The sequence below is a fragment of the Onychostoma macrolepis genome, chromosome 09, assembly GCF_012432095.1.
Source record: "Onychostoma macrolepis isolate SWU-2019 chromosome 09, ASM1243209v1, whole genome shotgun sequence".
Lineage (NCBI taxonomy): Eukaryota > Metazoa > Chordata > Actinopteri > Cypriniformes > Cyprinidae > Onychostoma > Onychostoma macrolepis.
The window spans coordinates 23,322,028-23,339,625 of NC_081163.1; the positions used below are offsets into that span (position 1 = coordinate 23,322,028).

Below are 17,598 nucleotides of genomic sequence, written 5' to 3' on the forward strand. Positions count from 1 at the left end.
CCAATCACAGCAGCCAGGTCCTAAAACTTATATGATTCCAGGAATTCTTATCAGGAAATGAATAAATATTATATTCTATAGTTCCTTTACAAGGTTATTGGTGTTTCTCAGTCATGGCGTCTGAGTTTCTGGTGCACCCCTGCTGCTGCTCGCTCTCTCTCTCTCTCTCTCTCTCTCTCTCTCTGTCTCTCACTCTCTGTAATCCTCTTACATTAAGCCACAAGAGGCGGAGCAAGTCTCTCTCTACGTGTCTAGTTGCTCTGGGGTTTATTTTGAGTTGAGCAATGCAAGCAGTCACTGTGGAAATGCAGCAGAACAGAGTCATGATGATTTTGTCTATAAAGGTGGATGTTTTGATGCGCAGAGAGTGACAGATGTCATGTCTTATCCCAGGTGCTCAGAAGCGGCGCTTTTACTCTTCACATTTGTGCAACTCACTGCAGGTACAGTTTCTGCTTTGCCAGTTCTCTATTAAACATGTTTTTAGACCAAAAAGTGGAAGAATATTTGTGACTGCAACAGTAAATAAAGCTGCAACTGTAAATAAAGCTGAGTTCATAGTCATAATAATGCTGTGTAATCTTCTTACTGTATTTAGATGACGTTACACTGCTGTGAACCTAATGACCGCCTCATTCTGCTATGATTATGCTTAACTTACTTTTTTTTTTTAGACGAACTCTGAGCATTATGTAATGAACTGGTTAAAGTCAAAAGATCAGACCAGTGCCTGGTGAAACAGGTGTTCACAGGTGCGTCCAGATCACTTAAAAGCAGAGACGGGTGTTTACTTAGGAAAACACATCTCTAAAGGCAACACTGTAAAAAATTTGTAATTTTAACAGTAAAATTTTGTAAAAATGCTACTGAAAAAAACGGTTAATAGGTTAACAGAAAGTTCCCGTACTATATAAAGGGAAAAATTGTAAAAGATCTAACCAGCCATTTCATGTAATTTTACAGTAAAATGCTGTTAATTGAACAGTTTTTAGAAGTAAAAAATAACAAATCAATGTATAATTTAGTCAAAAACTGTAAACTGATATTACCAGAATTCCCTGCGTGACACTCCACATTTGAAAGCATTTTGATTAATAAATCATGTTTTTTAATAGTTTTTGTTATCGATTATGTACATTTGGGCTTTATGTTACATCTTATGTTGTTCAATGAAAGTTTATTGCATTATTTAAGTATCATGTGTGTTACCATGATGGTGTTTTGTGTTTACATGAATGACTCTGTGCATCTTCTATATATCAGTATATACTTCTGCTTGTGGCGAAGCTACTTGTGATGAGCTTTGATTCTTCATGTGGCTTTCTCTTTTACCAGCTGCATTATTATGGTCGTTGTCAGTATGTTAAAGGTACAAAACTGATTTTAATAGCAGTGTGTATTGTTGAATTTAGTGGTTCACATTCAAATTTCCTTGTTTGTAAATAACAGTTTTGTTCTGTAAATGTGTTTACAGTTTTTCTGTATTTTTTACTAAATTATTCTGGCGACCACAGCTGCCAAAATTATTTTGTAAAAACTATAGAATTTTTTTTACAGTGTCATTTCCACTGCTCCGACTGACACTTACCAAGGGGATTTGTTTTTACTGACTGAACATGTTTAATCTATGTGTATGATGAAGCGATGTTCTGTAATCTGATGATTGTCTGTATTGGTTAGCATCTGTCGGTTCAGTGTGAATTAGTTCTAAGAAAGCATTTACTTTTCACAGACATGAGTAAATGGCCAAATACAGTATGATATTTTTATTTCAGTGCAGCTGGAATGAGAAGCAGCAGAAATACATGAAAAGAGTTGTTTGACCTTTGTGAGGCAAAGTGTTAGTGAATGTTCAATCTAAGTACTCAATATAGATTGCCATATAAATGAAGATTAAGATAGCAGTAATAATAATTACAATAATGTAGTGTAAATTACCATCATATTTCTTGTTTGTTTGCCTTCTGCAGTTTATCAAGCCCAAAACAGTCAAAATGAGGAGCTAAACAAAAAGGCATGGCATGGTGCACCAGAGCGCGTTCATGATTTGGCAGGCTTTAAGTTTCATTGCAGTAAGCAGTAGTGTTGTCAAGATATTTCATAAAACACTTTGCATCTCCTTGATTTCAAATTTGGTAATTAGTTAAATAAAAGCTCTTTGAGATATTAATAAGTTTTTAGCATTTTACCAGCATGGTGTGATGATGATCTGTGTAAAATTCGGTGAAGGTTGCACAGAACGTCTAGGAGTTTCAAATAGATCCCTTGAGCCCTAACATGCCTGAATGATCTTGCGGGGAGAAATACATGTAACAGTCTTAGCACGGTTACTGCCACATAAAAATTTTATTTTGTTTCGATTAGCAAAATACAATCAACAGCATATCTCACAAATGAGCAGACAGAAATTACCACAGTGACGGTAAGTCTTGGTAACCCTAAGTAAATGATAACAGTATTTAAGAACAGCATTGTGAAAAGTATTGTAATCTACATAATTTATTCATGTTGCATAGCTTTGCTGGAGCATTGATACTATTATCCATAGATTCTAAATCTTCCTAAAAAGTGCTCAGTTTATCGGAAAATGCCAAAAAAAATAAAATAAAAATGTTTTGCTTACATGGGAGAACTGAAAATTGTTTGACTTGATATGCCATACAGAATCTAAAGAGTCTGTTTCATGATTTTGGTCAAACTATTAATAAGTTATTAGTCGTGCATTATTCTGTGCTCTGCTGACAATTTTGTTAAAGAAATAAATGAGAATGGTTTGGTCTATGAAAAACCTCTTGATACATGTTTGGCAGCATTGTCTGGAGATGATAATAGTTAATTTTCATGAAAATTTGACAAACTGTCTAGAACTGATGTCATAGGGTACATTTGATTTGGTGTGAGCCAGCGAATCAGAGGAAAAAAGATTTTGTTTTTATAAGCATTTACATTTAATCATTTAGCAGTCACTTTTATCTAAAAGCCAGCGAACGAGCAATAAGTATAACTCTGAGCTGCTGGTGGCATTAGAGGGTTTGGTATAGAGACTCCAAACTTGCTATAGTTAGGTTATGGTTAATGACTATTTTTGAAAAAATTAGCTTTTTTTTAATTGACTGTCCACTGTGTGCTTCTGACTTTCCTATAAACAGTTCTATAGGCTGCCATAGACTGAAGAGTAGGAAAAAGAAGAACACTAACAATAACAATAGGTGCCTACAGAACTTCTGTGCTTGGACGCTAATAATTTACTACAGTTCTGTAGAGCTTTTCTTAGATACTCAAACCACTTTTAAATTGTCACAGCATTAACCTTGTGTTGATATTTGCATTCTTAGAGGCTGCACTGTTTCTCTTGATTTGTCCTGCCTTAATTGCCCAAACCCAGACTTACATAACAGAATAACAGTTAAATAGTTAGATCAAGACCAAAACCTCCATGACCATGACTTTTTGCTTAGTGGTTAGTGATCCAAACTCCTAAATCTGAAGATAAGAATTTGGTTCTTAGGGGCTGTTGCATTGCATTGTAACTATTACACTGTAAAGCTTTACTTAAAGTTTACACCTCAATTATATTAGAAATAAATACATCTAAATTAGGGGAAAAAGCTGTTTTTTTTGTTTTTTTTGTTTTTTACAGTTATTAAGAATTATATCAGTCCTCCTAGATTACATTTGTAACCCCCTCGGTTGAAAAGAAATGCCTTAGAAAGAGGCAGTTCGCACACATACAGCCATGCAGGTGTGTTACAGACAGCCTTAGATTATACTAAGCTGCATTATAGAGCTTTTCGCTGCAGTCTGAGAGTAAGAACCTGCTTACATAACCTAAAAACCTCCTGTCACACAGCACAAATAGCAACTGGCCATGGGTTCTAAAAATATATAGGTTAACAAGATTACTTATATATTCCACTGGTTTGTTTAAGGTTGTTTATTGTTAGGCAATATCAAGACCCAGGACAACAATGATAGAAAGAGCCACTTTGTACTCACTGATCATGGTATTTGGGTGTTGGACACAATGTCAAAAGACTCAAAATTGTATCACCTCTCATTAATTATAAGTTGAACTGTGGAGTATTTGCTTTTACATAAAATTAAAAACAAATAATTTAGATATACTATGTTAAAAACACAGGCCCCAAAGTCATTCAATGCAACAAACATGTTGCACACATTTCAGAGAGAATTGTTTTATTTATTTTTTTTTCTCTTTGCTGCAGGGGTTGTGTCGGTATACCTTTTCTTATTATGATACCCCCAAGGTGTTTTATTGGATTAAAGTCAGGTGACAACTTGGCCAAGTCATATTTTTCACTTTATTTCTTTAGAAACTCTTGTGTGATTTTGGCAGTGTGGTTTGCATTGTTATCATGCTGGAATAATCTTCTTCTACCAAGCTTCTGCAGACTGGGAGTCATCTTGTCAGCCAGTATTTTGATATATCCACAAGCCATCTATAAAAATCTTAATCTAAATCAGTTATTCATGAAATGTGGTTTGATCTTCATCTAAGACACAATTACAGACATACACTATATGACTAACTAATGCCATACAATTGTTTTTTAAGACAATGAGCAATCATTGACAGGGCAGGCTGGAACAAGTAAACCCAAAGCACAGTAAAAAGCTGAATAAATCAACGAAAGAATGGTATAAAAAAAAGAAAATACGTGTTTTACTGAGTTCTGACCTCAAGTCAATTGAGATGCTGTTGTATCAAGACAAACCATAAATATGTATGAACTAAAACAGACTGGTGGGGAAGGATGGTCCAGTATTGTTCAGACGTCTTTTAAATAGCCATATTATGGTGGAAGTTTTACTACTCTGCACTGTGAATGATTAATGCATGCATTAAATAAAATGTCAAAAATACAACTGTTAGTGTGTTATTAGTTTCGTCAGATAGTGTGTGTCTATAAGTAGGTGTGTTTACATGGAGCATTGTAATCGGTTTAAAAGTCCAATCCGAATGAAAATGCTCCATATAAACACCTCAATCGGAATAAAAATGCCCAAACCGAATGAAATTGTAATCGGTTTGAGAGGGGTGGGATAAACCTTTCTATAAACCGAACAAAATTAAAATCCTGCCATGTAAACACTTTAAACCGATTACTTTGCGTCTACGTCATCACGTCCAGAGGTCGGGTCGTCAGAACGTGAACGTGATGATGTCGGCAACGGTACATTCTGTGATTTGGGGACACCGACACTACAGTAGAGATAATTCATAATTTCCGATCTGCTTGAATTTACGTGCTCACGCCATGAATGTTGTACGAAACACGATTGTGATAAAGCAATGCTCCTTTGATTCATTGTTCAGCAACTCTTGGTAAGAAATCGTGTATTTGTTCCATTTAAGTACAGTACAACTTTGTAGTATCAGAGTACAATTAATCTCAGCTGCATTACAGAGGGACATATGATTTCTATGATCGCGTTCTGGTCATATGACTGAGCGCTCGAATGAACGCAAGGGATTCAAATATTAACCGTTTATTCTAAGCAAGTGCAAACAGATATTAAAAATATTAACGTAAATATGGGCGTTTTTTCCTCTGGTGACTTGTTTTTGTTGTCACTGTAGGCTATTAGCATATCCTAAAATCGAAAGCACAGGCACATGTAAACACCATATCGGATTAGATAACGTCTCATGTAAACAGTTCATCGAATCTTTCAATCGGAATGATTTTAATCGGAATGACAAAAAAGTGTACATGTAAACGCCCTGTGAGTTAAATTAAGGTCAGACCACATTTTATGAGTAATGAACAGTGTTGGGCTAGTTACTCAAAGAATGTAATATATTATAAAATCATTCCGATTGAAAGATTCGATGAACTGTTTACATGAGAAGACTAATTATACTAATTATACTAATTGTAATTATACTACTAATATTTTTTTCTTAACAAAATCAATATGATGCAATATATAGCTGCTGAATGTAAGCTATTCCAATATTCCAAGCTTGCCTGCTGCACCGGGGACATCACATGCATGTGCGAGTTGTAAAAATTATGAAAATAAATCTTGGAATTATTTGATTGTTGGATTTTAAATCAGCGGGGTTGAGGCATTACAAGTAACTAGCTGTATTATGGATGATAACTGTAATATTATTACTTAAATCTTATTAGTAATTAGTTACACTACTAGTTAGTGTAAAAAGTAATATTATTACAGTAAGTAAGTTACTAGTAACTATAGCACAACCTTTCGTTTTTTTATAGTTAATTTAGAAAAAAGTTTGGAGCATTTTTTTTATTCTTATTTTTTAAGTAACGACCAAGCGGCCAGCAGCAGACAGATCTGATCGTAGCCTATGTGTTCGATCAATTTAGCCTTCTCAAATCATCACGACTTAAATGACCTAAAATAAAATGTATAGATATAAAACAGTTCAAGCATATCACAATGTTAGTTTAAATATTTAAACTGTATAAATGTGCCCTATAGGTGCATATCTAATCGTTTGTGCGAAGAGTGGATGCTGAAGCACACTTTGCAGGACATGGAGGCGCCAGAGCTGTCACTTGCATTTTTTTTCTTGATAGTGGAAACAACTTCAAATACGCCATAATTTTTGCTCATAAAGGTAAGAGTAATACATCATTCGGAACTGTAAAGGGTCTACTTTTATTTGTGTGCATTCACAATATCAGCAAAACGTTGTGTTTAAAATAATAATAATAATAATAATAATAAAAAATAGGAAAACAGATGATGCGCTTGCCCTCTCGTCTTGAACAGGAGCACTTCAGAATGATGAACCGAAACTCAACGAATTGAGTCACAGTCACATAATATGGTAAATATATATATATATATATATATATATAGAAATGTCACGGGTGACGAATCTCGTACAGGCAGGAACTTGAAATGGAGCCCGAGTTTCCGTAGGGGACACTTTTGGTGGGGGAGGCTGCCGGTTCCGGGTGTATGGGCAAGTGACAGGATTGACGACTGGAATTGCGATCAGGTGCGGGAGCGAGAGGAATAGAGTGGTGATTGGGGCGTGATCTGGGGATATATCTCTGGGGGTCATCTGGGTATCCTGGTCTCCGCTGACGATCAGGGCTGTAGACATCATCTCTTGGCACCATCTGATCGGATACGGACTGAGAAACAGACTAGGAAAGAAACAGACAAATATTAGCGTAGATGCCATTCAACTTACGATGTAACGAGTACATCGTGTGTTATGGGGAGTGTTCCCGGTTCCGGTTGATCTAATTAATGCAGCCTAATTCTGTTAGTTTCTCAATTTGGTGTGTTTCACCGGGCCGCGAAGAAATATAGAGCTGAGTATCATCAGCATAACAGTGAAAGCTAACCCCATGTCTCCTGATAATATCTCCCAAGGGTAACATATAAAGCGTGAAAAGTAGCGGCCCTAGTACTGAGCCTTGAGGTACTCCATACTGCACTTGTGATCGATATGATACCTCTTCATTCACTGCTATGAACTGATGGCGGTCAGATAAGTACGATTTGAACCATGCTAAGGCACTTCCACTAATGCCAACAAAGTTTTCTAGTCTATTCAAAAGAATGTTGTGGTCGATAGTGTCGAACGCAGCGCTAAGATCCAGTAGAATTAATAAAGAGATACAACCAAGATCAGATGATAGAAGCAGGTCATTTGTAACTCTAATGAGAGCAGTCTCAGTACTATGATACGATCTAAATCCTGACTGGAATTATACTATTATAAAGGATACTACCTTTTCTAGTATCTTTGACAGAAAAGGGAGATTTGAGATCGGACTGTAATTAACTAGATCTTTGGGGTCAAGTTGTGGTTTTTTAATGAGAGGCTTAATAACAGCCAATTTGAAGGTTTTGGGGACATATCCTAATGACAATGATGAATTAATAATAGCCAAAAGAGGATCTATGACTTCTGGAAGCAGCTCTTTTAGTAGTTTAGATGGAATCGGGTCTAACATACATGTTGTTGGTTTAGATGATTTAACAAGTTTATACAATTCTTCCTCTCCCACAGTAGAGAATGAATGAAATTGTTCCTCAGGGGATCTATAGTGCGCTATCTGATGTGATACTGTAGCTGACGGCTGCAAGGATACAATTTTATCTCTGATAGTATCGATCTTGGAAGTGAAGTAGTTCATAAAGTCATTACTGCTATGCTCTTGGGAAATGCCAACACCTGTTGATGCTTAATTTTTCGTTAATTTACTTACTGTATTGAATAAATACCGAGGGTTATGTTTGTTTTCTTCTAGAAGAGACAAAAAGTAATCAGATCTAGCAGTTTTTAATGCTTTTCTGTAGGATAGGGTACTTTCCCGCCAAGCTAAACAAAATACCTCTAATTTAGTTTTCCTCCAGCTGCGCTCCATTTTCCGGGCTGCTCTCTTTAGGGCGCGGGTGTGCTCATTATAGCACGGTGTTGGACTCTTATCCTTAATCTTCCTTAAGTGTAAAGGAGCAACCGCATCTAGAGTGCTAGAAAAGAGAGAGTCCATAGTTCCTGTTACATCATCAAGTTGTTCTGAGCTATTGGATATACTGAGGAACTGAGATAAGTCAGGAAGATTATTTATAAAGCAGTCTTTTGTGGTAGAAGTGATGGTTCTACCATATTTGTAACAAGAAGTTGGCTTTACAGCTTTAGCTATATGGAATATACAGGAGACTAAATAATGATCTGAGATATCATCGCTCTGCTGTAAAATTTCAACGCCACTGACATCAATTCCATGTGACAGTATTAAATCTAGAGTATGATTTCGACAATGAGTAGGTCCTGACACGTGTTGTTTAACACCAATTGAGTTTAGAATGTCTATAAATGCTGATCCCAACGAATCTCTTTCATTATCAACTTGGATATTAAAATCACCAACGATTAGGACTTTATCTGCAGTCAGCACTAACTCCGATAGAAGATCAGAAAATTCTTTAAAAAGTCTGTATGGTGCCCTGGTGGCCTGTATACAGTAGCCAGTACAAACATCACAGGGGATTTATCATTAACACTTGTTTCTTTGGATAACGTTATATGAAGCACCATTACTTCAAACGAATTATACTTGAAACCCGACCTCTGAGAGATACTGAAAATATTTCTATAAATTGTAGCAACACCTCCCCCTTTACCTTTTGGACGCGGTTCATGTTTGTAACAGTAATCTTGGGGTGTAGACTCGTTTAAAGTAATGTAATCATCTTGTTTTAGCCAGGTTTCTGTCAGACAAAGCACATCTAGTTTATGGTCAGTGAACATATCATTTACAAAAAGTGCTTTTGAAGAAAGGGATCTAATATTCAATAAGCCAAGCTTTATCATGTGTTTATCTGTATTATATCGGTTTTTTATTTGTTGAACATCAATTAAATTGTTACTATTACTTTGGTTTGGATGTTTTCTGTATTTTCTAGTTCGGGGAACAGACACAGTCTCTATAGCGTGATATCTAGATGAAAAAGATTCTATGTGCTGAGAGTTAACTGACTGTCATCGCAGACTGTTGGGAGGAGCTGTTTAAGAACAGGCCGGTTCAGGCGCCGCCGACGACCGAAAGACAAGAGTGGGAACGTATCCTGGCCGATTGTCGTAGGATTCATGCGGCTGGTAGTAGGGAGGACCGCGAGGACATCGGCCGGGTGGTCTGCCGGTATGCTCTGTCAGTTCCAGCACGGAGTGAGGCTGTCATCTGGGCCAGGTTGCTTGCTGGGTCATATGGACCGGAAAACTGGGTCCTTGTAGAACCCCATCAGGACTGTCAGTCCCTTGAGGTGGCCCGAGGGCTGGCCATGGTCCATCGGGGCCGGGTTTCCGTAAGAGAGCGGAATGTGAACCCATATCCTGTGCCAGAACATCTTGGGGGAGACTCCTTGGAGGGAGAGGGCATGGAGGAGGATCAACAACGTCAGCTCCGGCATCTTTTGATTAAATGGCAGCATGTGTTCTCCACTCATGAAGAGGATTATGGTTGCACTGGTGTTGTTAAGCATCAGATACCCACGGGCGACGCGGCACCCAGCCGGGAATGGTATCGCCCCGTACCACCGACCCTCTACACAGATCCGCACACTGCTGAAGGGAATGTTGGAGGGAGGCATCATCCGGGACAGTAGCAGTCCTTGGGCGGCTCCAATTGTTCTGGTACGGAAGAAGACGGGCGCCTGGAGGTTCTGTGTCGACTCCCGGAGGTTGAATAATTTGACGAAGAAGAATGCGTTCCCACTGCCGTGGATCGAGGACTCTCTGACTAGTCTGACTCAGGCTGCATGGTACTCGACATTGGACTTGGCCAGTGGGTACTGGCAGGTCCAGGTAGAGGAGAAGGATCGGGAGAAAACTGCTTTTACCACCCCCTTTGGGCTCTTTGAGTGGGACAGGATGCCGTTTGGCTTGTGTAATGCCCCTGCGACCTTCCAGTGGCTGATTCAGCGGTGCCTGGGAGGGCAGTTGGTCGATACTACCTTGGTCTACCTGGACGATGTCATTTTGTTTTCTCCAGACTTCGCCTCCCATTTGCTTCACCTGGAACAAGTGTTCCAGGCTATGGAAAAATACGGGTTGAAGCTACGTCCGGACAAGTGCCAGCTGCTCAGGAAAGAGGTGAAGTTTTTGGGGCATCGTGTTAGTGCTGCAGGGGTTTCCCCCGACCCAGAGAATGTGTCTGCGGTTCAGGATTGGGAGCCACCCAAGACCGTTCGGCAAGTGAGATCTTTCCTGGGCTTCGTGGGGTATTACAGGCGCTTTATCAAAGGCTTTTCGGAAATTGCCAAGACCTTAAACCATCTTCTAGCGGGCACTGGACGTTCCCGGAGCCGGGGGTCCCCCTCTGTGGTTTGGGATCCGGCGTGTGAAACAGCTTTCCGGAGTCTTAAACAGGAATTATTGCGGGCCCCAATCCTGGCGTATGCTGACTTTTCTCAACCTTTTATCGTATACACCGATGCCAGTAACGCAGGATTGGGAGCCGTGCTGGCGCAGCAACAACAGGGAGTGGAGAGGGTCATTGCATACGCAAGCCGGAGCCTGCACCCAGTGGAGCGGAACGCTTCCAACTATAGCTCCTTCAAGATAGAACTTCTGGCGATGAAGTGGGCTGTGAGTGAGAAGTTTAAAGATTATTTGTGGGGAGCTAAAGTGATGGTAGTAACCGACAATAACCCTCTGGTTCACTTACAGACGGCCAAGTTGGGGGCAGTGGAACAGCGTTGGGTAGCCCAGTTGGCCAATTATGATTACCAGCTAAAATATCGGCCTGGCAAAGAACACACTAATGCGGATGTGCTGTCCAGACTCCCGGTGACCGGTGAGAGTGGTTTAGCGTTGGCTCCTTCTCCTGAGCTTGAAGAAGGATTGATGGTGGGGGTAGTGGAGGCCACGGCTGGCGTGCTTTGGAGGACGGTGATCCAGCCTTTTGGGTGCCCCGAGACCCTCCACTCCGATCAGGGCCCGAATTTTGAGTCCAAGGTCATCCAGGAACTGAGCCGTCTTTACGGGTGCCGAAAGACTCATACCACCCCGTACCACCCCCGGGGCAACGGGGGATGTGAGAGATTTAATCAGACCCTGCTGAGTCTGCTGGGGACCCTAGAAGCCGACCAACAGAGTAAGTGGGCAGAATGTTTCCCCCTCTTAGTACAGGCCTATAATAATAGTGTGCATAGCATTACGGGGTACGCCCCGTCCTTCCAGATGTGTCTCCCAAACATGCGTCTACCTGTTGACCTGGGACCTGAGAATGGAGCCTGCAGGGGGGGTCCCGAGTACAACTGAGTGGGTGGGCCGGCACCATCAGCAGCTCCATTATGCGTATGGATGGGTCGCGGACCATTTAAGTGCAGCCGCAGCCAAGAACAAACGGTTTTATGACCGAACGGCTCGAGAAGCCCCCTTACTGCCCGGAGAGCGGGTCCTGGTACGGGACAGTCGACGCCAGGGGAAGGGCAAGCTCAGTGACCGGTGGGAGACCACGCCCTATGTAATAGAGCGCCAACAAGGGCCCAACTTGCTAGTTTATACCGTCCGCCCCGAGAGAAGTCTAGGCCCGGAGCGGGTGCTCCATCGGAATTTGCTTCGGCCTTGTCCCCACTATCCAATGCCAACTGGAGAGACCCCATTGGTTTCGGTGGCCCATAGGACCCCGTTGATAGGGTGGGCAGTGGTTCCAGAAAGTAGAGGTTGGGAGAGTAGCCCCCCTATCACCACCCAGACGCTCCCAGCGGGACACACAGGGACGGCCCCCTGAAAGTTATGGAGATTGGGCTGAAACACACAGGTTCTAGGGACTAGAACCCAATAGTGGGGGAGGATGTCACGGGTGACGAATCTCGTACAGGCAGGAACTTGAAATGGAGCCCGAGTTTCCATAGGGGACACTTTCGGTGGGGGACCGAGGAGGCTGCCGGTTCCGGGTGTATGGGCAAGTGACGGGATTGACGACTGGAATTGCGATCAGGTGCGGGAGCGAGAGGAATAGAGTGGTGATTGGGGCGTGTGCTGTAGTAGGCGAGGACATTAAGAGGACAATAAGAGGACATTGTGATTGAGTTCAGAAAGGAGTCGGTTGAGTATTCGTGAAGAAGAAGAAGAGAGAGATTTGGATCTGGGCAAGGAGAAGGTCGGGAGGAAGCGAGAAACTGAAGTGAGGTCAGCATCTGGGGCGAGAGAGATCGCGTTGAACTCTAGTTGGATTATGGAACAATTGACGTCCTTGTGAATCGTATGATGATTGTAATTTTTTGTGGAGGATTTATAACTGCATTGAGTGATTTGCGCTTCACAGCCGCTTCCCATCTAGCTTCACATCAGCGAGTGGTGGACGAGACCCCATTCCTGCGCCTTCTCTGTGAGTTGTGAGATTTGCAGTGCTTTATATATATATATATTCACGTGTGAATTACTTGTGTGGGTTGAAGTGAAACATGAGTGTGGGATCGAATTGCGGAAGGCATTGGTTCTAGCGAACGCACTCGTCTTTCTCTTTGTTTACATTCAGTAACCAAAGACGCTAAAAGTTGTGAACGCCCACCGATGTAGTTGAAAATACTCCTCTTTCTCTCTGTTTGAGTCCAGTTGTAGAAGACGCTAAAAGCTGTGAAAACCCGCTGATGTGGTTGAAAATACTCACCTTTCTGTCTCTGTTCGAATCCAGTTGCAGAAGACGTTAAAAGCAGTGAAGAGCCTGCTAAAGCTGTGAAGTACACGTACCCTTCTCTCCGTCTGAGTTCAGTAAAGAGTCTGCTAAAGCTGTGAAGTATATGCACCCTCCTCTCCGTCTGAGTCTAGTGAAGAGCCTGCTAAAGCTGAAGTATGCGCACCCTCTTCCCCGTCTGAGTCCAGTGAAGAGCCTGCTAAAGCTGTGAAATATACGTACCCTCCTCTCTGTTGGAGTCCAACAAAGAGTCTGCCAAAGCTGTGAAGCATATTCACTTCTTCCTCCCTTCGGATCCTGTTGAAGAGAACGTTGAAGCCACTACAGTAATCGTTTTAAAGAAATGTTTTAAAGTGAATAAAGAGATTTTTATACTTACCTTTTGTTGTTCCGCCTGTTGTGTCCTGTGGTGCAGCTCCTCACGGTGGTGTGTAAGTCAGGCGTGACGGCCGGTCATTTAAGTGCCCACCCCGACCTGTGACAGAAAGCTTTAAATTACTACTTTAAAAAGAAATAATTCAAATTGAAAACAAAACCTCTTTCATTATGTAATCCGTAAAGATTCTCTCTTTAGGCACGTCCAATGAGGAGATGGCGAGTCATTTTTCATCACCGTCTAAAATATAAAAATTAGGAAAAGCCTAAAACAGGCCAGATTGTATTTTTTTTCTGATTTTTATGTTGCTCTGCTCTGAATACCTTAAAATTTAAAGGATTTGCTGCAACGCAATTTTGTCTGATATGTTAATTATTTATTAGCCTTTTTTTTTATCCATGCAGCAAATGCTTTAAAACAGCTTTACAATTACTTTATTGCATTCCAGATGATTTTAAATAACTTTTCACTTTTTTACGGGTAGCTTGAATGTAAAACATTGTCATGAATTCGTTGTATTCCCATTTGTAAAATAGGCTACAAATTAATTGTTGTAGTCTAACCCTCATGAAGTCTAACCCTCAATCTCATGAAAGTGCGTATAGCAAGATTTTCTGTTTCTATGTGGCGTAATGTTTATACGCAGAAATTGACTTTGGCGTGCGAAAGACTGATAAATTCATAATTAATGGCATGGCTGGTTCAGTCGACAGAAATACGGGACACATGGGCCTATAATTTACTGCTGAAATGTTTGCGAGGCAAATCTCAGGTCAGTCTGAGCGCTCATGGTACGCACAGTGCTTACAGCTGTACACCTGCAGGCGCCACTGGTCTGATGTCCATTAGCTCCACATATAGACTGTCTATGTCAGAAAATATAATCGTAGTTTTTGCTCGGGAGCTCCCTCTACTAATGTTACTCAGTCAGGTCATATTTTTGATGGAAAATTTATAGAAGTGATTATTCTTTTTTTAAATTGATGTGTACTGGGACTACAAATAAACAGAAACCGACACGACTGAATAAGTAACGTTATGCGTGTTCTCTTTCTTTTGTGTAATAACGGTAATGCCATTTCATTTCTGTGTGACTAATTTTCAATCCTGAAAAATGAATCCGTTATTATTCTAAAACTGGTAAAACATTGATTTTGAATTTAAATCTTTATGTAAACAACAAAAATGCAAATAAACAGCCGTTTTTCTGAGTAGCTCCAGAGTGCACCCTGGACGATGGGGCGGGGCGACACATTAAGGTGGGGGCGACACGTGTCGCTCCGCCCACCTGCAATTTCATTGGTTTATAATACAGCAGAGCTTATTGGTGTAGACATTTGCCCATGAGCATTCTTTTATATACGTTTTTATGAATGATCTGTACTACAGAAATAAGTTTGGCTGTACTACAGAAATAAGTGCTAACAACAGCGATTTTAATTGGAATCAATTAGCAAATGTTTTTTTTATTTTATTTTTTTTTTTTTTTATTTATGACGAATTAGATTAAGTTCCTATCAAACGCGGCATCTCCGAGTACTTCGGGCAGAACAGAGTGTAATATGAGCAGCTCACGAATTAAGTCTGGGGAACAAATTCTTAATTCGTGGCCATGATATAGTCCTACCTGCTATAAATAGCCTCACCTATGAGAAATATTAATTATGTTTCTGTGTGATGAACGTAAATAGTGGTCCTCAATCTCAACAGGTGCGTTGCAAGTTAAATGAAGTCAGATATTATTGCACTTTTCACTGTACACGAAGCAGACATGCTTCAACATTGAGCAGTTTTAGCTGGGCGATGTTGATAAAAATTATCCACTGTTTGAGATTTAGCTGTTTTGTATAATGCATATTTATATGTAGCCTATATTCTTAATTTTAGGATCGGTGGATAAGCAATAACTTAGGATATGATGATAATTCACTGTAATTCAGTAAGACATAGGACAAACCCGTAAATGGTTTTATTTTAAAGAACAACTGCGGTGACAAATAAGGCAATAATGAGGTTTTATGTGTGGATAATGGGAAGAAAAACCTTGCTGAAAGAACCCCCCCCCCTTTTTTTAATGCAATAAATGTAAATTTTCTCTGCAACATTTTTATTTATACTGGTTTTGTTGCTCAATCCTTTAAAAAGAACCAGGAATCACTGTACTACATTAGGCCTACTGATTTCAGATAGTTATTATAGTCTTTAATAAATAAAAAAAATATAATCACAGAGAAGATCTCTTTTACTCATTAAAAGTCCTCACGTATCTATATAGATTTACAGCTCTGAGTAATTTAATATTCGATAGTTACGCAGATCTATATGGCAACAACGATCGAGTGTTAATAACTGAATATAAATTCATCCCGTACACAGATTATAACACGCGCACACACACACACACACAATGAGGGTGTGGATACATAAATAATTGGATTTTTAATATCTGATGTCACGGACACATATTTACTATAAGATAGGAACCTTTAAAAACTGTAAGAGAATCAATATAGGCTCAAAAATTGTATTAAGATATAAACAAGGAAACAAGCTTGCCATGAAAACATTTTATTAGCACTTTTAACCTACAAGTTTGTGACGCAGTGAGCAACGTAGGCTATAACTCATCTCTTTAAACAACAAAAAAAAACCGGCTGTGCTTTAAAACGTAAAATCAGCCGCTTATGTTCGTGTTTGTCCATCTCTAAAATACAGTAAATTATCATCATTTGAAATAAAATCCCAACTTAGTGCTGATCGGCGGCCTGCCGATCCTCAAGGTAATATGAATGAAGCGCTATTCAGCCTGAAGAACCCGGAGGTGCTGTCATCAAGAGTTTATTTGTAAACGACTTCATCTGACTAAAATCACCATGGTTACTAAACAGATAATAATTAAGACAGGCCTATGATTCTAGAGTTAGCACATACTATTTCTGTAATATGGCCAAATCAATTACAAAATGGTACACAAAGGAATGCGCATACTCTGGTCTACACCAATAAGATCTGCCGTGTTATAAACCAATGGAATTGGGGGTGACCAATGTGTCGCCCTGCCCCATCATCCAGATTGCACTCTGGAGTACTTGGTTTTTCTGATTTCGCTAGTTCTAATGATTTATTTTTTATTAGTTTTCTGATAAATCTTCTCCTTGTTGGTGAAATGATGGGCTTCCGTGATGTTATTCCAAAGAGCCGTGTAAAGGGCGGGTTTTAGTGAAGCACTGCAGAGCTTCTGGCCCGACGGTGGAAACGCAGCATGATTTTGTGCTCGGTGCCACAGGTCTGGGGCTATTAGCCCCACCTGACCAGTTAAAAGCCTGGCAGTGGAAAAGCGGCTAATGCCCAGCTAACAATTATTGTTTCCCAGAACGTTCTCAAGAAAGTTCCCTTTTGGGTAGCCAGGAAAGCTTTCTTAATGTAAATAGAACGTTCCCTTTAGGTTAGGGGAACATTCCGGCAACCTTCTGGGGACGTTCTAGGCAGGTTCCCGGAACGTTCTCCTAACCTAAAGGAAATGTTCTATTTACGTTCCTAGAAGGTTCCCAGAAAGTTCTCTGAAGGTTCCCAAAACGTTCTCCTAACCGCTTTACTCCGATACCGCTGCTGTCAGTAATCATTCAGCACTCCCGTCCCGAGTAGAGTACAAGTGGCATGGAAGACGGACCGATATGGACCTCAATAATCAGTACTACAAACCATGTCTTGTTTCAGACTATTGTTTGATCATTAAAGATAATCAGAGCACATTTAACCATCATAAGGAGCATTGAATGAGATTGAATTATCCGTTAATATAAGATTTCTTTATTATAACTAGCATGTACCATATAATAACCCAGATATTACGTTTCTTAAGCACCAAATAACAATGACTTCAACAAAATATTGGGTTTTAAGAATGTGAATTTTATTTTTACAGACATTAAAAATGAATAACATTTATTTGACTTTAATATTACATTAATTTCTTACCACTGAATTAACGATGATGTGCTTCTCTCTTTTGGTCCGTAAACAAAAATGGTAACACTTTAGAATACTGTTCCATCATTA

The 17,598-nt window shown here is 40.0% G+C and overlaps 1 protein-coding gene across 3 annotated transcripts in view; it reads left to right on the forward strand.

The window, feature by feature from the left end:
* The first annotated feature begins 260 nt into the window (after window positions 1-260).
* The window catches only part of LOC131546926 (TGF-beta receptor type-1), a 118,675-nt gene continuing 101,337 nt past the window's right edge, over window positions 261-17,598 (forward strand). For 2 of the 3 annotated variants that reach the window (XM_058787062.1, XM_058787065.1), the window contains exon 1: window positions 261-443. In XM_058787062.1, coding sequence (XP_058643045.1) covers window positions 380-443 — 64 coding nt within the window. In that variant the 5' untranslated portion in view covers window positions 261-379. Of the gene's footprint in view, window positions 444-4,995; window positions 5,348-6,477; window positions 6,617-17,598 lie in introns of those variants that run through there. The other variant, XM_058787063.1, reaches the window with a different exon arrangement.